Here is a 21,777-nt window from a genome sequence, read left to right on the forward strand (position 1 = left end):
GTGCGAGCCCGATAAAAGAAATACTGCATCATTCAACCGACAATTAAAGAGTTCAGGTTGCTCGCAGCCCGCGACGCCAAACACCGTGTGAAAAATGGACCGATAAACACATGACCTCTAACATCACAAGCCCAACTTCAACCGCCTGGTACACCCGCGCGGATGTTGTCGTACTGACTGTTGGGGTAGCTCAGCTGATTGAGACTCTGGTCCTGGGTGCTCGCACCACCGAGGGCATTGAAGCTAGTCGCCAGAAGACTTCCACTGTCAGTTCTGTCGCCGCTAGCCTCCCAGAACATGGAACCACCGAGGCCCTTGCCTGTCAGGTACGAGACCTTGGTCCGCACAACGGCGGGGGTGTCATAAGAGATAAGCTCTTTGGCGGCCGAATCGTAGCTGTAGGAGGCAACTGCCGTGGCATCATAAAGCTCGGTGGCGCCCGCTCGAGGAAGAGCCTTGTAGTCCCACACTCCGTTCTCCCAGGAACCGCTACCGATGCCAGTGAACGGCTGGCCGATGCCATTGGTCTGTTCGAACGAGCGACCGTAAATGGGCATGCCGAGAACGATCTTCGCGGCTGGTACGCCGGCTGCGAGGTAATCGTTGACGGCGGCATCGGTGGAGAAGGGCGTCGAAGATGGGTTGCTCGGGTTCGGGTACAAGTTCGCCTGGTGGCCGCTATTTGCATCCCAGGAACCGGCATAATCGTACGCCATCAAGTTGAAAGCATCAATAACATCAGAGATTGCTTTGAGGTTCAAGACGTTGTAGTGACTAGGGCCAGCGGGTGAAGCAATAGTCAACAGATAGTGATAGCCGGGAGTGTACTGGGCGGCGTAGGAGTCCAGCTCGCTTCTGACTGCTTGAAGCAGGAGGACCATGTTGGCTGCTTCGCTGGCGTCGGCTGGATATTCCCAGTCAATATCGATGCCGTCAAAGCCCCAGTCTTTCATGAGTTTGACAGAGGATTGAGCAAAGAGGGTTCGGCCATCGGGCGTGCTGGCGGCAGCAGGGAAGTTGGTCGACCATGTCCAACCTCCAATGCTGAGCATGACTTTCATTCGGCGGTTTGCCTTCTTCAAAAGGTAAAGCTGTTTTACGCATCCGTAGGCGTTGGTGCCGACATCGTTCCAAGCTAGGGTCCCAATGAGTCAGCATGTGTCGGTGTTATATCAACCACGAACAATAAGCCTTACAATCAGTAGGATAGTGCTTCTCCAGATCGGCGTAGGTGTCGGCGGTGTAACTTTGAGTGGGTTGGAATGTTAGCTCGCCTGTTCCTGCGCTAGTCATCTAGGTCGAGCTGTGTATTGACTTACACTTCACCAGTCGCGCGAAGATTCATGAAGGCGTAAAGGACATTGGTGATCTGCGATGCTGGAAGATTCTGGGGCTGGTAATTGCGGCCGTATATCGCCCTTGAATGAGATTAGCTGAGCTCTACTACATTGGATCTAACAATAACTTGCCAATTAGTGAAGTAGACTGCATTTGTGTAGCCTTGGAGACCTCGCTCCGTGATGTTCGTCGGCGCTGCCGTGGAGGGGCGCACAGCTGTTGAAAGTATGCCACCCATAGTGATTAATGATTGAAGAAGCTTCATCTTGAAAGCGGTATGAATTGATCCGTTAAATAATTTGCTAAAGGAGTGAATACGAGAATGTCTCTGCAAGTCAGGTACACGTCACTGGACATGAGGCGATCAACTGATCATATTATACTAAACGAGTCCGTCGATGTTAGACAAGACGCTATCTACAGTAGTCAGCCGTCAAGCAACAATACCATTGTTCAAGTCCTGACATCCAGTCGTCTGGGTGTGACTTGCAAACCCGGTCCATTCCCAGCGAAACGTTACGCGTCTTCAAATGAGGTCGTCAATTTTTACTAGGCCTGTAGACCCCTTGGATCCGCTTCTGCGATTCAGTCTTGGTATGTCGGTCTGTGCATGTGCAAAAATTCGAGCGCGTCGTCTGTTTGTCACGTTCAAGTGGTAGCAATGAAGTTGACGATGACCTGCGAGCCTGGCCGCTCAATGTACCATTAACACACCATAGTCTCTTGTACCCACCCAGAGTACTGGTTGCAAGTAACAGCTCGGAGATTCGCTGTGAAATTCTATGTGTCAAGGGAGCGCCAACACCAAAGGTGAGGATTTGGCGATGGTGCCCGGTGAGTGGCTGGGAGCAAGGTCAGGGGCCGGGGCTAATGCAGGTGGTAGCCGACTTTCCTCTGTTAGCACAACGAGAAAAGTCATTGAGATTGGCTGAGTTCTGATATTCTTCAGGACCTACCCTTGGATGGCCATGTGCCTACAATTTGGCGAATGTAGGGCGAATGACCGAGTCGGGGCCGAATGTGACCCTCCACTGCGTGGGCTTATCGCCCGTTTGGGACAGGCCCAGTGTGAGCACATGCTTCCTTTCTGGCGAATCCCCCAAAAGCTATGGTTTTCTTATCGCGGTAAGGGAGTTATAGGAGAGACTTGTGACGTGTTTCTGCCAACTATCAATTCCATTGAGTGGGTGTTGTCTTTGATAACTCGAGCCAACTTGCACTGCCGAGACAAATGAACAAGACAGGCTGTCAAAAGAGAGACCAACCCGCAACAGAAACAGCCAAACTCGGTTCAGAGTTACCCCGTCCCCAGCACCATATCGAAAGAAATCCTACGGAACTCACTATTCCCTTCTGGAAGGTGAAAGTGTGATAAGACGGCAGCGGCACATCACCCGCTCCGCCCTTTCGTCAAAAGCGGCTACATCAGGGGCACCTTATTAATACTAAAACCATCTGAGCAGCTGCCATCTGATGTCTTGCATATTGTAGAGTGGTATCGGCGGTTGACCCCGAGGCTTTCTATGCCATCTGCAATGTCCATGAGGCTCTCTCCAAGTGATATATGATCTGCAACGTTGCAAATGGAAACCGAAGCAGCGGGTGCTCAAGATTAGGATCTACAAGGAGGAACGAACCACCACTCGACACCAGGATGATACTCGAGATCTAGGCAACCAGCAACTACCGCGACGTTGTGAACGTTTACTACCTCCCGAGTCGCTATCTGGCAATCAACTTGCCACATCTCGTGACTACCTTAGTCATGAAAGGAAACCGGTTCGGTCCGCACGTTAGTTTGGTTCGCAACTGACGTTGACCTCCGGCCTTCGGCAGTATATATCGTCGAAGGATCAGAGTGAGGAGGCAGAAGCGCAATGAGTTTATTGTTTCAGCGATTGAATCCTTTGCTGCGATGCACAGGCAAATTGATTGTTGCATTACATTCGTTTGGCAAACGCTACTCTCTCACTTGGCAGTTCCCCCAGTTCCAGTAGCACGTTGCTCTGCAGCTGCATTTGTTACAGAAGGATCTCGAGTCACTGTAGCTGGAGGATGTTGAGGACGCGAGGCTTCTGCAGCCAAGTTGCCCTCATTTCCATCGGCGGCCCCGATCTGTGTCTCACCGCCGGGTTCCACGTCGGCTTGCTTTTCAGCCAGCTCTTTCTGAGCCTTTCTGATGCGACGGCCTCGTCTAATGGCCCAGATAGACAGACCCATGACCATGGTGCAGAAGACACCAACACTGAGGCCGATGGCTAAGTTTGCCTCTAGCGGGAGATGTCCGGGGTAATAGCCATCGCCTAGGTAGGTTGTACCACCGTCATAAGATCCGCCTCCGGAGCCCGAACCCGAATCACCTGTTCGACATTGAGACGAAGTAGATGAGCACCAATCCGGCATTACGCTCGTCGACGCGGGGATCTCAGCTCCGTAGCTTGAGAACGGAACCACGTCTTCCGTCTGGGTGCTGCCAAACTTCGCCCTCGCAAAACCAATCTCTTCATTGACTAGGTCAAATACCATGTAGGAATGTTTGAGGAATGTGTTGCCCAAGGAGTAAGGATAGGAAGAAGACGTGTATGTCGAGGTGGAGTTCTCCGACTGTACTCCAAACAGGCAGTACTCGGAGGCCGACTCGGTCTCCCAAGACCACTCCGAATGGGACCAAACATCTTGAGACACCACGAGGTCGGCAAGAGCTACATTCAACACAGGTCCCTCTGATCCGTACAGCTGCACAGCCAAGCGACCCGTGGTGGTGTTTTCCGTGCAAGGTATAATCGCGTAGCCGAGGTCATCATTCCAGGAAGCGCCAGCCAGAGCCCAAAGATCTAAGGCTATGTCGTCGGGTAGCACTGACAAAGCAGCATCTGGCGAGAGAAGCACCAGGTTTGAGGTGTCATATGTGTCGGTTTGTTGACGCAAAGATTCTCCGAGAGGCTGTAGGTCATCTGTATCTGACTTACTACCATTGAAGGACGTGATGAAGGTGTCAAATCGCCTGCTTGCTGACCATGACCCCGTCGTGCGTACTGAGAAACGAACCAGAGGGCCTTCAAACTTTGATGTATCGATTGCGCCCAGCAAAAGATTCCCAGACTTGGCAGATGCATCGTCCAGCCAGAGACTGTACGCGGGGGAGCTAATGAGACCATCTTGTACCAGGCGTTCAGCAACGGTAGGATAGTTCGAGGTACTGCTCGGGCTCGCGGTGGATTGTGCGCTTCCGGTGGTGTTGAAGCCCAGGCCAAGAACACCGATCAGTACATCTGCCGATTGAACATAGCCCATGATCATCTTGGATATCTGGCTGCCAGCCACGCCCAGTGTGTCGCTAATCCATTCTCCCTTAGCTCGGCCGACCGAGTACCTGGTGCTGAAGTCCTCGGTGCCGGGGTTGACGTAGGTGGATGACTCGTTGCTCTGGAATGCACCGTATTTGCACGAATATGAATCGAGGTAATAGGCGCTCCTGGTGGAGGAAGAATCGTAATAGTCGCTATAGTTGTAGTAGTCGCAATACTTGGCGTTTGGGACCCAGGTGTGCTCAGCCTGCACAGAAACTCTCAAGGAAATATCTTGTGGCGGTGTACCGACAGTGGCGTTGACCAGATAATTCCAGTCCGTCACGTAAAGATCCATCGCAGAGACTGATCGACGGTCCGCCACGTCCTTGGTTTCGACATTGCTACTGGCCTTCGGCTGAGGTTGATGGGAGAACGGTAGATGAACTTGCGCTAGGGCAGTGACAGCGCAGCCACTGAGCGCGAAAAGAGCGGACGTCCTCATGACGATGAAGGACAGAAAACGAATGACGGCGATGGAAGGCGCATGGTGGAAAAGAAGGGAAAAGGGAGAACAAAAGGCGAAGGGTGATAAAGGCTCAAATTGTGAGCCGATGCGACGAGAATTTCGGGCTAATGCAAAGCCAAGCGGCACAGTATCTTTCAAATAGGCAGCAGAGCAGTAGCTCAACCAACACGAAGGAATACGATGCTGTAGACAGGGGTTTAGCGACATTACGAGATGGAGTTCCACCGCTTGAATTGGGTTAGGTGATCTAGAATTCACGAACTAGCTCTAGCTAAAATTCAAGCTTCTTTCTCCAAGCCACCATCAATGGGCACCGGCGGTTGGTTCTCAGTTCTCCAAGGTTAGACTTTCTCAAGGTCCCGTCTTCGCCTAAGCCGGCGCGGTGAGAAGCACCTTTAACTCTCCGAAGGCTTTGAGTATGCTCTCCGATTCTCCCTCCCACTTTTTCCGCGACTCTTCCCCGATCTCTCCGTGGCCCATGGCAGCCACCAGATCCGGTCCGGCCCCACCCGCAAAAGCAAGCGCCGGTCGCGTCGGCGCAACCCGGAGTTTCATGCCCTCCAGCGTCTTCTGCGCCTGCGCTGACGCCGAGTTGCCACCCATGATGCCGTAGCTGACTACAGCAATGGGTTTGCCGATCCACTCGTTATACAAGTAGTCAATGGCATTCTTGGTGCCGCCAGACAGGCCGTAGTTGTATTCGGGCACCACAATGATGTAGGCATCGTACTCGGCGATTTCCCTGCTCCACGCTTTGCTGTGCTCGTGGGCGAAGTCACCTGCAGCTGGGACCTGAGCGGGAATGATCTGTTCATCGAAGACGGGAAGTCTGAAAGAAGCGACTTCTACAAGATGCAGATCGATGCCATTGGTGGTAGCATCTGTGGTGATGGTATCTTTCACCAGTTCCGCGACCTTAGTTCCAATGCGTGGGGTTCGAGTACTCGTCGCGATGACGGCAACCTTCTTAGCGGCACTCATATCGGTAGATTGAATGGTTGGAGCTCAAATTGTCTGCGGCTGGACTGAATATCGCAAAGGTTCAACAACGCCTATGTCAGGTTGAAGCTTGATGGAGATTCTAAGTACTCGAAAGTAAGAGTTGCTACATGTTGGCTAACCGGTCTTTTTATAGCAATATGAACAGCCAACGCCGTGTGCACCTAAATTGTGTTACTCGCTTCTGTCTCCATGTCTTGCAGCTTCAGCTCTCACGCCGCTGATTCATAATCAACTCAAGTAGTTCTGTCCCAGTCACGCCTGACCACGTCAGAGAGATAACCATTGTCTGTCTTCTCGACTTGTCAGAAGCACGCCAGACCCGCGCGCATCGATCGCGAGAGGCGTCTTGAAGTCAGACAGATGCGCAGCCAAAGACTAGATGTGCATATTACCGCTCTCATGACAGCCTATGAGAGGTATCTCCTCGTATCAACTTCGCGTGGTTTCTTTGGTGCTTACACCCGCGCGCAGATGCTCACGTTCTTTCGTCCCAACTTGGGGAAAGGCGAAACGAGTCGCGCGCGGGGAACGGTAAGACGTAGCGACCCGCGCGGAGGTTAGTCATCCACACAAAGGTGCGTCAACGAATGATAGAGTTTCCCCCGTACAAAGTTTCGACGAACCACCTCCACCATCTCCAACAACTCGGTCGGTGCATCGTGAGACTCAAATTAGCGGTGTGCCTTAGTCGCCCTGCACTGACCCGCCAACATCTGTGGACCACCAACCATGATCTGGTTATCCCTGCCTCGGTGGCTCAGTGGTAAAGCGTCTCACTCGTACTGTTGTCCGTCATGAGAAGATCGGGCGTTCGATTCGCCCTCGAGGCACCATTGCTTTTGGCCTTTTTGTATCTCCGCCTTGAGAATGATCTACTTCGTACGGGAGGAGAGGATATTGAAAGTTGCGACATCAATCGAAACTGTCACTCCAAATAACGGTTATCGTTTGCTCAGATGCGCCACTTTACTTATTTTCGGAAGTATCCTTTGCAGGACAGATCTCATGTGGTTACAAAGATAGATGCGCGGAAATGGTATGACGTTTCGGACATCTCAGAAGAGTCGTTGTTTAGAAATCCCAATTCTCGACGAAGAATGGAGCTTGGTATGTACATTAAAATCGCTGACGCTATGGTGTCGACAAGATAGCGAGACAGATGCCTTCGTCAATGCGCTTCATAAGGCAGCTCATGCAAATTGTCATAAGATCCGCTCCTGCGCACGACTTTTCCTTCCCAGTCGTATTTTGCTGAGCTTGTTCATGCTGGACAGTACAAAGATCCAGAGCAGCATGAAACAGCGGCATCTCGGCCTGAGTTGGGTGTGCACTAGATACAAGTCAGCTATAAGCCAGAACGCAGGGCTCTTCTACAGTGAACACTTACCTTTGACTTGCAGATCGCCCATGGATCAGCGTAATTGATTCTGCACTACAACGAGTTGGAATATCAACACCTAATCTTCCCAATACCTGGGGATCACCCAAAATTTAGTGACAAGCGGGTAATCTTACGTCTTCAAAATTGCAGTCTGAGGGAGGGCCAGTGCAGAATTGCGCAGAAACACCTTGGAAGATGACAGCGGCTGCAAGGAAGAGAGTTGTGGGTTGGAAGTGCATTATAAATCTGTACTCGAAAAGATTCTTGGTGCAAGAGAATGAGTTCGATAGTTCGGTGTCGAAACTTTCGTGATTGAGAAGTGTGATTGATGTGATTAATCAGGTCATAATATCAATTATTGATGTTGTAGAACGACTTGTACTTATATCATTTACAATTGACTCAGCCTAGGCAGTTCGTACAGAGTCAAGAGAGATCCACGTCGTAAAAGAAAGTTTTCGAAATGATGTCTCAAGGTAAGAAAAGATGCAGTATACGGATACTGGATTTGTCGTGGATAGAGTAAAGGACGTACCTGCGGAACCAAGCAATAGCAATTCGTGTGCATACTAATGGCTATACTCCGTATCTCCTATTTCAAATGCCGGTGCGGATAGCTCCATTTCTTAGTTGCTAGTGAGCTTCCATACAGTGCAATTGAGTTCGCTATTGATATACATGAGACGAGACCCGCCTACTTTGTAGTTGGTTCTGACTCGCTCTCGGCTCAGATGATGGAGTTTGCAACGGAATGCTGGTTTCTTCATACAGCTTTACAGCATTTCTTGAGCTCCGGCCAACTTAAGTCCCGGGAGCCGGAACGGGATGTGGCATACTGAGGGGAGACAATGACTCCTGAAGACATTGAGGCGGGTTCAACCGCGAAGTCCGCTTGTATTCGTGAGTGATGTGGGGGCAGTCCTCCAAACCGTCCATAATCCCAAGGCTCCGAGTAACTCGGAATCGATTCGACATGCGTTACCAGCCATGTGGCTTGTAGGAAACCGTACAATAGGTGCCTAAGTTGCGCTTCAATTGGTGAGAGACCATGTCTAGTAGGTTTGTATATTCTCACGTAGATGGAAGTATAGCAAAAGCACTCGTTGAGCGAGAAGTGGAGTAGCAGTAGTTAGGTATCTTCCCGGGTTTTAGAGAGTCTCGATTTCTACCTAATTACATTTAAATGCAATGCATCGCATATCCTTTTCTCAATCAGAGTTACAGCAGTTTGAAGTGACTTTGCAATTGTGCACTTGATTAAGTATGCAGTGCAGTCAATTGTCGGACTTGATTTCGTCTTGCCGCGGATGCTTCCCATCAGCTCATCAATCGTTCAAATTCAGAGTGCGTGCACTCGCTGCGCTACTCCACCCCGCTGGGCGAATCGATGACATGATCTGACAGGGACGTGCCGGGCCTCATCGCCGACAACCGCAACTGAACGGGAGTATTTTTGTCCATGGCACCACTCCTTGCTAACCAGAACCAAGACCAATGACGGATCGCGACCAGGACCCTTGCTGAATCAACTTCTCAATTCTCTCTTGTGACATTGTCAGCAATGAAGACCGTTGCGGTGTGGCTTGCAAGGGGTCTTGCCTTGGCCAGTCCAACTGGCACCAACCAAGGACTGAGAGACCAGGGAATATGACGTCACAAAATAGTCGCCCCTCGCCAAGAGCGCGATGGCATCGAATGAGGTCAATGATTGAGATGGGTGAGAGAGCCGTCAGCAAGAAGGAATCCTGCTTGTCAGGCCTCTCCGCTAAACAAGTTCTTCTGTTCATTGCAACATCAACCATTTACTTGGACAGTCGAGTTTCGAAAGATTGTCAAATATATCTGCAAAGCCGGCACCTCCATCGGCTGCATCCGATCCCGATTTCTGTGCATCAAATCACACAAGGATCATCCTCCACGAACCACTACTCTCTTTCACGTTAGACAAGGGGCCTTTTCTGTACCTGTAGCACCATGAGACGAACGAGTCGCATATTGCTAGCTTCGCTGGCCCTCCACTCTACAACCTTCGCACAGTCTGACCTGCCCTCAAAACGTGGGCTGGCTTTCCAGGGCGACGACCACTCAGCCGACAGCCAACTGCTCACCTCTGCAAAGTCGTTGATCAGCTGGTATTACACATGGTCAACATGGCCTGCACAGGCCCTTAACAGCTCCATCGCATTCATCCCGCTCATCCACGGCGTTGACGATGCTTCAGATTCAGGCCTCAGCTCACGTCTCAACGCGCTACCTGAATCATCTACCCATCTCCTTTCAGATTCAGGCCTCAGCTCACGTCTCAACGCGCTACCTGAATCATCTACCCATCTCCTTACTTTCAATGAGCCCGACGGAACGACATCATCTGGCGGTAGCAGCATCGACCCAGAAGATGCCGCAAAAGCCTACATCGAGCATATTGTACCCTTCCGCAATTCCCGCTCCCGGAAGTGGAACATCAGCCACCCGGTCGTCACCGGCTCTCCGCAGGGCATCGAGTGGTTGCAAAAGTTCAACGAGTCATGCTACGATATTGACGACAACGGCTGCCCGACCGACTTCGTCGCCGTGCACTGGTACGGCGACGCGACCGGCCTCAAGAACCACCTTGACGGGCTGCGGGATTTCTACAACTCCACATCGCCGGATCTCAAGTACTGGATCACGGAGATGGCCCTCCCTAAACAAAGCACGGATGCAACACTCGCCATGATGAACGAGAGTCTGACGTATTTGGATGGGCTGGACTATGTTGAAGGCTACGCCTGGTTCGGTGCCTTCCGTAAGGACGAGGCCAATGCCTGGACCGGTAACTCCGTGTCGCTGTTTGACGGCGACGGCGGGCTGACAGACCTCGGTGCGTTGTATCTCGGCGGAGACGAACAAGGGTTTGAAAAGGGCCAGAAGGGCGAAGGCAACTTTGCCGGCTCGTTGTCTCCCACAAGGGCGCTGCTCTGGACGACTATCCTTACCGCTGTCGCGACGATGTGGTAGACATTTTAGGACCAACAAACGTCGAGCAGATTATTTTGCTTGAATGTTGTTGTGCACGACGACATGTTTACGATTTATTTGTGCATCTACGTACGGATGAGTGTGCAGGTCACACAAACATAGTACATTTATAGCGAGATTGATACCTATTTCATTAGATTACTCAACTCATACAACAGACTAGAAACCTACAATCAAGACATCCAATATAGGGAACACTCAGAAGCGAACTCAAATTTTGAAACATACTTTGGAGACTGTAATTCTATCAACGAACAAATTCAGTGGTTTTTCAATGAGGTAATCGACAGTCTCTAATCCTTATTCACTGGGGCAGCTCGTGTCGAACATGATGCTGATTAGGTAGCTCGGGAGACACCGCGTGGGCATAACCCCAATTGGGCTGTGAATTCGAACCATCGGTCTTTGAGACGTCGTTCTCAGTCATCTGTGATGTTTGCTTGGTATTCGCCGTCTTCTTCTTCTCGCGCAATAGCATCACCGCCAGTGCTCCAGCAATAATTGCAAGAGGCACACCGACGCCAACGCCAATGCCCGCCGCGGCGCCTGGAGAAATGCTGCCTTGGCTGTCTGTATGGCTGCCCGCAGGGCATGTAACAGTGCTGTTTCCAGTTGTCGATGTAGCCGCGGGACCGTCTCCAAGATCCGTGCTTGCCGCTTCGTTTAACAAAATCTTGCCGGGAAGACTGACGGTGAAGTTGCCGGTCGCGCAATTCTGTAGGTTGCTACATGAGAATCGTGCGTTACCACAAGTCCAGACGCCTATATGAAGCGAACTATCTATGAGGCATGATTCCATATATCAGTAATTGTTCTCATGAATGGTTTTGCCTAGTAGTTGTCGATCGAAGCCACACTCACCGCCTCCAGGTATGTCGCTCTTGTCGCAGTACTTGGGACACCCGCTTGACTGGAAAGTATCGTCGGTGCAAGCCCCACGATACATGGTCAACGTCAAAGGTTCGAAGCAAAGACCATTTGTCAGGCAATAATGGTCTTCGAAACAGCATGCGGCTGCTTCGGTGCCTGCGGCAACAGGGCAAGGTTTGACGACATCGTTCGGGACCCCATTAGGCCAGTAACAGGTTTGGCCAGTTGCTAAAGTTGCCACCAGAGAGATTATAACATAGAATCTGAGTTCCATTTCGCTCGGAATATCAAATACTCAAGGTACGCTGCATTTGTATCAATCACCTGTGAATGGATGGGTTGAGCTTGACGACGAGACATCACCTCGAGATATAGATGAGAATTCTAAGACGTAGTGACGTCCGAGGGAACCTCTTCAAGCTTCTATGGCTCCTGATTCCTCTCCGATCAATATTTCCTGTCCGAGACCTAAAAGTTTGCGTGTATGGCCTCAGGTTCGGGGATCCCACATGTGTGTTGAACAGAAGCCTGGTAATTGTTGTTTTAGAAGCGTCATGGACTAGCTGCGCCCCCTCCGACATGCATTATCCAGAAACCTGATCAATCATGAGCTGCTAGGTATTTCTGAGTAAGCTCAAGTAGCCCACTAGGCTCGACTACTAATCTGCGTACGGTGATACGAGCTCCAAAGCCAAGTGATAAGCTGCCCTCCTCGAATCCTCCTTTTTTGCCAAGATGTGATGATCTGGGAAAGAATGGTCGTCATTGCAGGCCATGGATTGCATGCTTAGGCACAAATTAGTGCTTACCTCATGGCCGTGAATGGGAGAAACCCGAGAGCTTGGAGACAGAGTTGGCACCGATTTCATGTCGGTGCGAACTGATATTAGGTGCCCAGTGCATATGAGCAGATCCAGATATCAGATGCAACGTCTCGCATGCCAGCATTGTTGGGGAATACAAGCTTAGCAATGGATCGTAAAAGATTTTAGAGGCTAGAGATCTACGGTAAGTTGCGATCCTATTGAGCGCAATGTTCATGTGAACCATGATTACTCAGGACACGTACGCCCAACATGGTCCAAGGAATGGAGAGTTGCGTCGACTCAGGCTGCTATCCAATCAACAGCATCGAAAGCAAGTGAGAGAGTTTGCAATCTATGACTATTTTATTCTCAATTAAGTCGTTCGAAGAGAATTCCCAACTTTTGACACATTGTTCATATATTTCGTCTCTATTCGTATGCAAACGCTGGCTGTGAAGGCATATATAGGTAGCATGTTCCGCCGGCACCGCCGGACTTGGCAACAACGCGCGCTTGGTGGACGGTGTTTGGAACAGCTGCAAACCGCAGTTGGGTGCTGTTGGAAAGCATATGGCTAGTTGCTGCGACTATATCTCATTAAAATCGGTTCCTTCTGAGAGAACAAGGTTAACGCTACCAGAGCTTGGACGAACCACGGGAATTTCCTCGTGGATTCTAGCTTGCGGCACGGACAGTGTCCAAATTAGAGGCGGGCCACCCCGTGTGCCGAGAGTTCCACCATCAGGCGGCAATGTCCGAATCACGGAATGGTTTTGGCGCATTTTACAGCCAAGACACCGCTGAAGCTTAATAAATCATGCCGAACTCAGTTGATCGTTCCTAGTCATGGACTAAAGGACTTGAGGACTTTTCCTTAGTCTGGCCAATCTAAGCCATGAATACTTACTTACTTCATACTGTGAGAGCTCGGTACCCGAATGTTTCCCAATGTAGGTTGTCTTTCGCCGTCATATTTGCGGATTCACCTCGGACGATCGATACTATATTGACATTGACCAAGCAGATTTTAGAAATCGAACGAAAAGCGATAGGGCAAACACAAAAAGGCCCTTAAAGAGGATGAGTTTGCAAAGACTGAGAACTGAGTTCGAGGCACTGGCCAAGACTAGAAGTAAATAAAGCAGTGAATGAGGACTGAGAATCTCACCCTGAACAAATCAAAACATCCTGGTCTCCTAATCGTGCGCGTACGGACAAATCCGATCTTGAGTCAGATGGGAGTCTGGAAGAGGGACACAACGACACTTACCTAAGTCCTTCAAATTGCTTTCGAAATCGTAAGGCATCGCCTCGTTTTCCCCGGCGACAATTTATTTACAGTTTTGGTCTCGTTCCGCGGCCGCCCACCGACACATGCACTAGTTTATGAAGAAACATAGTGCGTCCCCGACGTGAAACTGCAAATAAAGTCTTCATTGAGCAGCTATTTCTCTTTGCTCTGGGACTCTTCCATCGTTTACCCACACTCTTTTGCTTCTTGCTAACCGTCACTCCTTTGCCACTATCATGTTGTTGAAATCTCTTAGCCCTCTTCTGGGCTGCCTCGCCGTCTCTCAGACCGTTTCTGGGTCACTATTGCCCCGCGGAGGCGATGACTCTGGTGGTCACCCCTGGATTAATCATGACGCCGTCGTTCCATTCACTCAGAAGCCTTCCGTCGTTGGCGGAAGCTTGGAACTTCGTTTCAACCCCTTCCTCTTCGTTTCGGGAGGTTGCGACCCTTACCCGGCAGTAGATGCCCAGGGCAACCTTGGGTAAGTAAACATCCTTTCTTTCTAGTAATCCTCTGGCACGGATTAGTTTTTGAGGATGACAGCATGCTGATACGATGCAAAATAGCGCTGGTCTGAAGCCTACTGGTGGTGGCCGCAGCGGCTGCGGTGACGGTGGCTCGGCTCAAGTCTATGTTCGTCGTGGAGAGAGCCAGGGCCGTAAGGCCATTATCTACAGTTACTACATGCCCAAGGTCCGTTGGGCCAAGGGAAACAACAACGGTCACCGCCACTACTGGGCTAGTGTCGTTGTCTGGGTCAACCGCTTCGGCTGCGACGACAGCGACATCACGTCCATCTGGCCTGTTGGCATCTCCTACACCACCGACCACCTGAACTGGGGCTCTGCTTCTGCCGGAGAAGTCTCATTCAGGTCCTCGGATGTTGGCATCGATATGGCTACGCACCCCAAGATTCAGATCCACGACGAGGCCATCGCGCCCTTCACCGGCGCCGATGGTGACAAGCTTTTTGAGCGTACCCTTATCAGCTGGGATTCCCTCCCCGCGCTTGCAAAGAAGGCCTTGACGGACGTCAAGTATGAGAAGACCCAGGTTCCCTTCACCGACGAGCACTTCCAGGCTCAAATTGACGCCGCTTACCGTGATGGTTTCTATGCTGGTGTAAAGACGGAGCCTGACTGCCCTTCAAATGATGTGCCTCCAGCCGATGACCCGCCTGTGACTACAACGGCCGCGGCTGCAGAGCCTACCGGCTTGGATAAATGAGCAACGGCGACCTAGTTTGGAAGAAGTGGTTCGGCTTTTGGCAATTGGGTTAGCTGGCAGTTCTTAGGTGAACGATCGGACAAAAGTCTGTCTGTATTGATCTCTTTACAATTCTGTCTCCGTTTTGCCCAGGAAGGACTTGGCGAGGCCATGCAATACTTAGACGAGCAATAATAAGTCTTAATCTCCCAAGTACTCAGAGCCACGGCTGCACTTTTCTTATTATATACCAGCTGAGTGCTGGGGCGGGTAGTCTCAATGATCACGTTTTCCGCCTCTCCCTACACCACACGAGAGCCTAGAAACATCTTATAAGTGTCACTGTGCAGTCATGAAACTCTTCGGAGCAGGCTAGATAGCGTCGCAGCTCTTGATGAACGTCTCTAGAAGTTCAACTCGAGATGAACAGAATGATCTACAGAGTTCTTTGGCCCCAGTGAATACATGTACTGCGCATCCCAAAGTCTCTCCTGAACGTGTTATAACAGCGAAGTTGAGCATTCAGATCCGAACGTCTCAGTTGAGGCCTCATATTCACATGCACTTTCGAGAAGCACAGTTTGTTCGTATGGTGATGTGGCAGTACTTAAACGCGACTCAACCGCAAAACTTGATAGACATCTATTTTACTTCGGAGTCGGTAACCCCCTTGTTTTGCCTCAACAGACCTGAACTAAGCACATCCGCCTGATGTTTATATGATACTGGCCACTATCCACCGTGTATACAATTGGGAAGTTTTCGCCGACCTGCCTACTGAATTGAGTTCTATTAGATATCTGAGGGCAGAGGCTTGTGCGAAGCGGTGGGAGCCGGTGGGGCCTTCGAGGGCATCGGGCCAGCCGGCTCCGGGTCAGTGGGGTCACCTCCGTCCTCATCGCCATCGCCGCCCGGAAGATCGGCATAGAAACCCTCGTCGAATGCCTTGTTCAAGTTGTCGCCAAAGTTCTTGTCGATAAAGGGGACCGAGGTGTGCTCGAAAATGGCGCCGTCCAGCTGCTTCTGCGCAGGCTCCGGGAGCATATCCCAGTCGATGATTGGGAGGTTAAGGGTGTTTTCCATGTTCTCGGTGAGCGGGCCAACAATTTTCTTGCCCCAGTAAGCCACGAGCGGATGCGTGGGTCTGCCCACCAGGCTAGCGCCCGACGACCACTTCGTGGCGGGATAAGAGCCAACGTTGTACACTCCATTGTCGGTTTGGTAGCTGATGCCCACGGGTTGCGCGGTGTTGACTTCGGCACCGTAAACCCATACCACGATGGATGCCCAGTAGTGACGATGCTCCTTGTTGACTTTGGGGACGTAGAAGGAGTACATGATTCCGGTGCGTTCTTTGACTGTGCCAGTTCTGACGTAGAGCTGGCCTTCACTAGACCCACAGTCACCATTTCCCTTGCCGGTGGGCTTGAGACCGGCGCTTCATGAGTGTTATGGTTAGTCTCAAAAGCCAATAGCTAGTCATTATCAGAGACAGGGTAGATGTGCACATACCCGAGATAGCCTTCAGCATCCACAGCTGGGAAGGGAACACATCCTCCCAAAACTTTGATAAAGGGCTGAAAACGAAGTTGAAGTTCTCCCTTAGATCCAGAGGCAGCTTCAGCTGGAAGGGAGTGAATGTCGTCATGGTTCTTCCACTTGCCATCTACGGCCACGTCCTTTGCTCGCGCTTGCAGAGTGGCCGAGAGGACACTCGGGACGCTCACAAGCAGGAAAGTTGCAAATTTGGTTAACTTCATTGTTTTGATCGAGCTCGAGTTGTCGAAGATGATGGTAGAGAACGACCAGTGTCTGCGTTGACTGTTATATATCTCTGGCCACCTGGCGGTGTCGTCCATGGTAGCAGGCGTCCAGAGGTTACAGTCTCCGTGGGATAGATAGAATGGAGCTATCATCTCGTAACTCAAACACAACATTCCAGCGGCCAAATGAACGAAGAGTCACGATGAGGAAGCATAAGGAGCCGAGTCGTTAGGGATAGTGTCCACTTTCGACGAATTGTCGTAACCTTAATATTGCTACCGTTGGAGAATGAGGCTTATTTACCTAGGTGATCATCATGGTCTGTATACGCTAGACGTGCCAACCCAGACGCCTTGGAAGATTCTTTCCCTCATGCCTGGTAACCTACGAAGCATGATTAAAACATCTCGTGATTGTGTGAAAAACAGGAAAAGCAAGAACGGAAATTTGGACGGTCGTTCCGAAACTCATCTGGGCACCTTGATAGTTTAACGAAGACACGAGTGAGAGACCTCTTAGCTATGACGAGATCGGCGAATATCAGGTCTTCTATTTACCTAATGGCTTCAAATCCAGGCAAATCCTCCTGGTCTTTGGCTTGCTTAAAACTTGCAGACTCCCAGACTTTACGAACTCGAGGCTTCTGGCGGCATCATCATCTCCAGCTTCTACTTCTTCAAACTAGTCACAATGCGTTCTCTCTACTATTGCCTCCTTCTCAGCCTTTCGCTTCTGGGAGTTTACGCCGGTAAATTGGAAGAGCACGGGTACACGGTTGAGGCTTACCAGAATGGATTATACATCGTCACCAGTCCCCATTACTCTGGGGGGAGCGCTCCGCTGGACAAGGTCAGAATCAACGTGGAAAAGAAAACCATGACCGTCTATTTGGCCTACAATGGCAAGGAAGAGGACCACGAGGACAAGTTGTACATGTCCCAAGTTCTCGCGGCTCTTTGCGATAAGGAGGGAATCGATCCTGACGATTTGTGGTGGGTCGTTATTGACGACGTCGAAAACGTTGCTACAAAGACAGCCATGACCCAGTACCGCACCAAGTACGGCCTTCGTTTCAAAGATGAGATCAGAGTCAAACCCGATCAGGAAGAGGACTGGGCCATCTTCAACCAAACTCCTTTCTACCGAGCCGTATACCGCATGCTTCCGCGCAAGGGCATTGACCAGATCATCATCAAGAGGGAGGACGGTCAGACGAATATGTATCTCTCAGTTGAGTGATTTCCTGGAGTAAGTTCAATCGTTTTTGACACTGTTATTGTCGGTGTGTGAGAGTTTGACTGATCGCGTGTAGTCAGTCATCTTGACCTAGGGAACACAATGACTAGTTGGCTAGTGAGGGGCTGGAAAATGGTGCAAATCCAGAAGTTCGTCCCTGTGGTATCTATAGCACTCGAACATAGCTGTACAGCTTTTGAGCGAAATAATACATACAACAATTTACTTGCCTCACCGATGGAAACCAGGGGCAGAGGGGACTGGCTGCCTTACGACAGAGAAGCAATAGTCAAAAATTCTGACCGTAAAAGTGATGGTTTACACTCAGCCTCAAGATAGAATCTTGTCTCGAACGGTTTTTCACGTGATCCTGTGCTGGGTTTGACGATCGTTACGTCTACTTAACCAACCCCATCGGCCCTTTAACAAGTTGTCATGGGCCCCATGGCAGACAAAGTCGGACTCGGTCTATCACTGATATTATTATTGAAAATCCCCCAATGGCTGCATAGGGCCGGGAATAAGAGGGTGCGTCTCCTAGTAGTTTCCGGCAGCTGAATTCTAAGTCTTTTCTTGGTTCGCTACGTTGTTCAGTTTTGCCATCTTACTTTGAGAGCTCGGCTAGGATTATGGGGCATGGGCAGAATCTCAAGCTGCTGATTCAATTCTAGGCCTTGAAGGTGGGGTCATTGAGGACGGATGCAAAACATTGAGATTATATGAAAGCTATGCTGCCACTCAGAAATCTCGAATAAGTCACATTCCTAGGTAGGATGAAGTGCATCGCACGACGTGGGCATACTTTGCAGTTGTGATATTGGAGCCAACATCGGGGCAACTAATTCATAATTACTTGGTAAATGAAGGGTCGCTGCGAACCGGAAGAAGTGGGGTTGCAACTCAGCGAGCCAAACTCTCAATGAGTGGCACTTAATATGGGCTCGAATTGAGTTGACTCAACTCAAACTAGCTTTGATTAAACGGTCTGTGAGGCTGATTCGGTTTCTTCGGCCATTCCCGCCCCTCCTAAAATTTTGGAAATTACCTATCTTCTCCAACGTGGCCGGACTCACCGATATTCAACGGCCTGTGCTTCTATGGGTGGCACATTCGTTCACCGCTATGATAATCCGCAGTTGAAAAAGGCTCCGGATGGTGTTAGTCATTTGTTTCGAGTTTTCCAAGCCTAGTAATATACTGTGGCAGATAGTATCCGGACAAGCGTTAAAGTTGAGTTGCACTCAATTAATGATCGGCGAGTTTTAAGGCGTTAATGTCGCTACATACACCTTTACTCGGGCTATGCATATTTTCATCAAACATATGTGTCTATGACAGGTCGGTAGGGCCGCCTCTCCCATTTGTTCCTCTCCCATTACCTTGCCCTATATCACATCATCGGCCTTTGGGGATTGTGGGGTTCCTGCCAAGGCACTATGTTCATGGCGTTGAGTAAGTAGAGCAAACTGAATCGGTCAATCACATTTCACCGAGAGTTTCTACAACTTTTCCATCCCACACTGTATTTGAGTTGAGTGTGCCTCCATCCTTACGAGATGCTAATTTTCAGTAAGACCGGCGCTGAAAGCCAATTTTATTGCCAGTAAGGCTGTCAAATTGACGGAAACTCCGTCATCGACACAAATGCCCGTCCTAGATATAAGGAATCATCCACACAAACCGTGCCATGTATTTGACTAGGTATGCTCCAGAGGACACTGCACTCCTTCTCAGTCCTCCAGTCACTCCTTAATTGCCCACTATGATCCGACACGCATTGACTTTGCTTCTGCTCTCGACGACCATTACTGGTCAGGTCACCTCTCCCGACAGTCCCTACAACCCCGAGTCGCAGGATGACGGCGATGCATTGGCAGAGAGGGCCGTCAGCCCTGGGATTAAACCCCTCCCAAGCGTGAAGCCGGCCCCGGGCCCGAAGCCAGCCCCGAGCGTTGTGCCTCCCCGAAATCAGACGTCATCTCACGTTCCATCGACGTTCTCCAAGTCGATCCGTATCACCACTTCCTCTCACTGGAGTAGCTATGCCCCTTCCTCTTCGCGGAAACCGACATGGAGCCCGCTTCCTTCTTCTACCCGGAAGCCTAGTCAACTTCCTTCCTCAACCTGGCATAGCAGTGCCCTGAAGCCGTCGTCCACGCCGGCCCCGATCCATGTGAGCAACGGAGAGACGGTTGCCGCAGCTGTCGGCGCGGTGATTATCGGAGGAATCCTGGGTGGCTTTGTCATGGCGCCCTCCGGTGCGCTTCTGCCCATCGCGGCAGGACAGACTGCCGTGTTGTCGGCAGCGGCCGGCTCCGGAGCCGCTGGGTCGATGCCCGAATTCGAACTGGATCCCGTCGACGATAAGCCTGATCTGCCCGAGTCTGTCCCCGAGGTCAAGCCCACCCAGCAGAAACCCACCGAGAAGCCCACCGAGAAGCCTGCGACGCCTACACAGGTCCCGACTCCTTCTCAGTCCTACGATCCGGAGACTGCCTCCGAGACCTACGACCCTTGGACTTCCTCCGCGGCACCGTGGTCCTCCTCGGCTCCCCCGTCAGAGTTTCCTTCTTCGACGAGCGCACCCTTCTCCTGGACCTCATCGGAGCCTGCCTCCTCTCTTGTGACCACCTCATCTGTGTGGAGCACTACCATCGCCACTTCTACTTCATCGGCTGCCCCGACTAGCACTGCTCTCAACTGGATTGACCACGACAAGGTCGCCGCCTTGAATCAGGCAACTTCTCTAGGACTGGAGGGTCAACTTCAGCTCCGATTCAACCCCGAGCTGTTCGTTTCTGGAGGCTGTGATCCCTACCCGGCCGTTGACGCCTTCGGAAGTCTTGGGTAAGCTCATGAATCTCTCAAAACGACGTTTCAAAATACAAGTGCTAATCACTATTTACAGAGCTGGTTTGAAACCTACCGGCGGCGGACGAAGCGGATGCGGCAACGGAGGAACCGGACAGGTCTACGTCCGCCGTGGAAGCAGTCAAGGCCGCACCGCCATCATGTACTCATACTACATGCCCAAGGTCCGCTGGGCCAAGGGCGACGACAACGGTCACAGACACTACTGGGCCAGCATCGTCGTCTGGGTCAACCGCTGGGGCTGCGAGGGCGACACGAACGTAAATGCCGTCTTCCCCGTTGGCGTTTCGTTCACCAAGGATCACACGGTGTGGGATACTGCAGAGACTGGTGATATCTCATACTTGGAGTCGACGCATCCCAAGATGCAAATTCACGATAACGCCATGTCACCGTTCACGGGCGCTGATGGCGACAAGGTCTTTGAGCGTACTCTTGTGGCTTGGGATGCCCTTCCTGACGCAGCTGAGCGTGCGCTGTCTCTTGTTGAGTACGAGAAGACACAGGTGCCGTTCATTGACGCAAACTTCCAGAGCTATCTCGATGCCGCGTATAAGGAGAGTTTCTACGGCGCCTTGACTGATCAGCAGGGCTGCGGCGGCACCAATTAGGTTGAGTGAGCTTTAGCGTTCGGATACCGTGGAAGCTGGAGCTTTGCCTACGAAATACGCAAATGAGAGTAGCTGAATAGATTGATACTACACACAATAATCGACAACTTTAATCCATTTACGTTGAGAGTCACGTGCATGTCAACTCACACTTTGGATCCTCTCAAATTACTTTTACGTTTAACAACACTCAGGATGTTCAACGTCACCAACCGGATCAAATACCGCACGCGAGGTCCTGACCACTTGATGAATAAACTACTCGGAATGGCTGGAAGACAGGACAACATTCCGAGACCATCAGCCTCGGGCACGTCACGGAACTCTTCATCCCGCCGGCGAGATCTTGCCTATTTCAACTGAGGTCCCCCATGCTTCAAATCCCGGGGATCCCACTTAGACCGAACCATTGGAGACAGCTATCCATTCTAAACACCCTCTTGACCCTCCATCTTGCCAGGTCTGCCACAAAAGCGCGAAACACAGCCCATCCAATGCTATCTTGGTCGCTAATCTGGCAGAGCCCGCGTTCCGGCTGTCCGTAACAGGCAAGGTGGAGCAGTG

At 51.0% G+C, this 21,777-nt stretch overlaps 10 protein-coding genes across 10 annotated transcripts; 4 read left to right on the forward strand and 6 right to left on the reverse strand.

Annotated features, from left to right (window-relative positions):
• Positions 1-137: 137 nt before the first annotated feature.
• HER10_EVM0006561 (glycosyl hydrolase family 18) lies at positions 138-1,603 on the reverse strand (the record flags this gene model as incomplete). Its single annotated transcript, XM_035476144.1, has 5 exons — positions 138-946; positions 989-1,135; positions 1,197-1,246; positions 1,320-1,418; positions 1,470-1,603. 5 exons carry the CDS (start codon positions 1,601-1,603, stop codon positions 138-140), a joined length of 1,239 nt encoding a protein of 412 aa, XP_035329491.1.
• A 1,687-nt stretch (positions 1,604-3,290) lies between these two features.
• Positions 3,291-5,158, reverse strand: HER10_EVM0009809 (aspartic proteinase). The gene has a single exon (XM_035479282.1). The coding sequence runs from the start codon at positions 5,128-5,130 to the stop codon at positions 3,307-3,309; it is 1,824 nt and encodes a 607-aa protein (XP_035329907.1). The 5' UTR covers positions 5,131-5,158; the 3' UTR covers positions 3,291-3,306.
• A 365-nt stretch (positions 5,159-5,523) lies between these two features.
• Positions 5,524-6,135, reverse strand: HER10_EVM0001545 (NADPH-dependent FMN reductase; the record flags this gene model as incomplete). The annotated part of the gene is made up of 1 exon (XM_035471289.1): positions 5,524-6,135. The coding sequence occupies one exon, from the start codon at positions 6,133-6,135 to the stop codon at positions 5,524-5,526; it is 612 nt and encodes a 203-aa protein (XP_035328886.1).
• Positions 6,136-7,417: 1,282 nt separating this feature from the next.
• Positions 7,418-7,776, reverse strand: HER10_EVM0004931 (uncharacterized protein; the record flags this gene model as incomplete). The annotated part of the gene is made up of 3 exons (XM_035474558.1): positions 7,418-7,486; positions 7,544-7,588; positions 7,672-7,776. The coding sequence occupies 3 exons, from the start codon at positions 7,774-7,776 to the stop codon at positions 7,418-7,420; spliced, it is 219 nt and encodes a 72-aa protein (XP_035329279.1).
• A 1,735-nt stretch (positions 7,777-9,511) lies between these two features.
• Positions 9,512-10,534, forward strand: HER10_EVM0003240 (uncharacterized protein; the record flags this gene model as incomplete). The annotated part of the gene is made up of 1 exon (XM_035472924.1): positions 9,512-10,534. The coding sequence occupies one exon, from the start codon at positions 9,512-9,514 to the stop codon at positions 10,532-10,534; it is 1,023 nt and encodes a 340-aa protein (XP_035329061.1).
• A 325-nt stretch (positions 10,535-10,859) lies between these two features.
• Positions 10,860-11,699, reverse strand: HER10_EVM0004295 (uncharacterized protein; the record flags this gene model as incomplete). Its single annotated transcript, XM_035473945.1, has 2 exons — positions 10,860-11,335; positions 11,417-11,699. 2 exons carry the CDS (start codon positions 11,697-11,699, stop codon positions 10,860-10,862), a joined length of 759 nt encoding a protein of 252 aa, XP_035329203.1.
• Positions 11,700-13,758: 2,059 nt separating this feature from the next.
• HER10_EVM0003120 (NPP1 domain-containing protein) lies at positions 13,759-14,752 on the forward strand (the record flags this gene model as incomplete). Its single annotated transcript, XM_035472806.1, has 2 exons — positions 13,759-14,006; positions 14,092-14,752. 2 exons carry the CDS (start codon positions 13,759-13,761, stop codon positions 14,750-14,752), a joined length of 909 nt encoding a protein of 302 aa, XP_035329048.1.
• Positions 14,753-15,523: 771 nt separating this feature from the next.
• Positions 15,524-16,491, reverse strand: HER10_EVM0010140 (necrosis inducing protein; the record flags this gene model as incomplete). Its single annotated transcript, XM_035479609.1, has 2 exons — positions 15,524-16,169; positions 16,244-16,491. 2 exons carry the CDS (start codon positions 16,489-16,491, stop codon positions 15,524-15,526), a joined length of 894 nt encoding a protein of 297 aa, XP_035329944.1.
• A 694-nt stretch (positions 16,492-17,185) lies between these two features.
• Positions 17,186-17,734, forward strand: HER10_EVM0003100 (uncharacterized protein; the record flags this gene model as incomplete). The annotated part of the gene is made up of 1 exon (XM_035472786.1): positions 17,186-17,734. One exon carries the CDS (start codon positions 17,186-17,188, stop codon positions 17,732-17,734), a length of 549 nt encoding a protein of 182 aa, XP_035329043.1.
• A 1,759-nt stretch (positions 17,735-19,493) lies between these two features.
• On the forward strand, positions 19,494-21,213 carry HER10_EVM0013174 (NPP1 domain-containing protein; the record flags this gene model as incomplete). The annotated part of the gene is made up of 2 exons (XM_035482538.1): positions 19,494-20,578; positions 20,640-21,213. 2 exons carry the CDS (start codon positions 19,494-19,496, stop codon positions 21,211-21,213), a joined length of 1,659 nt encoding a protein of 552 aa, XP_035330297.1.
• Positions 21,214-21,777: the final 564 nt, after the last annotated feature.

This window comes from Colletotrichum scovillei (genome assembly GCF_011075155.1).
Source record: "Colletotrichum scovillei strain TJNH1 chromosome Unknown Contig00009, whole genome shotgun sequence".
Taxonomy (NCBI): Eukaryota; Fungi; Ascomycota; class Sordariomycetes; order Glomerellales; family Glomerellaceae; genus Colletotrichum; species Colletotrichum scovillei.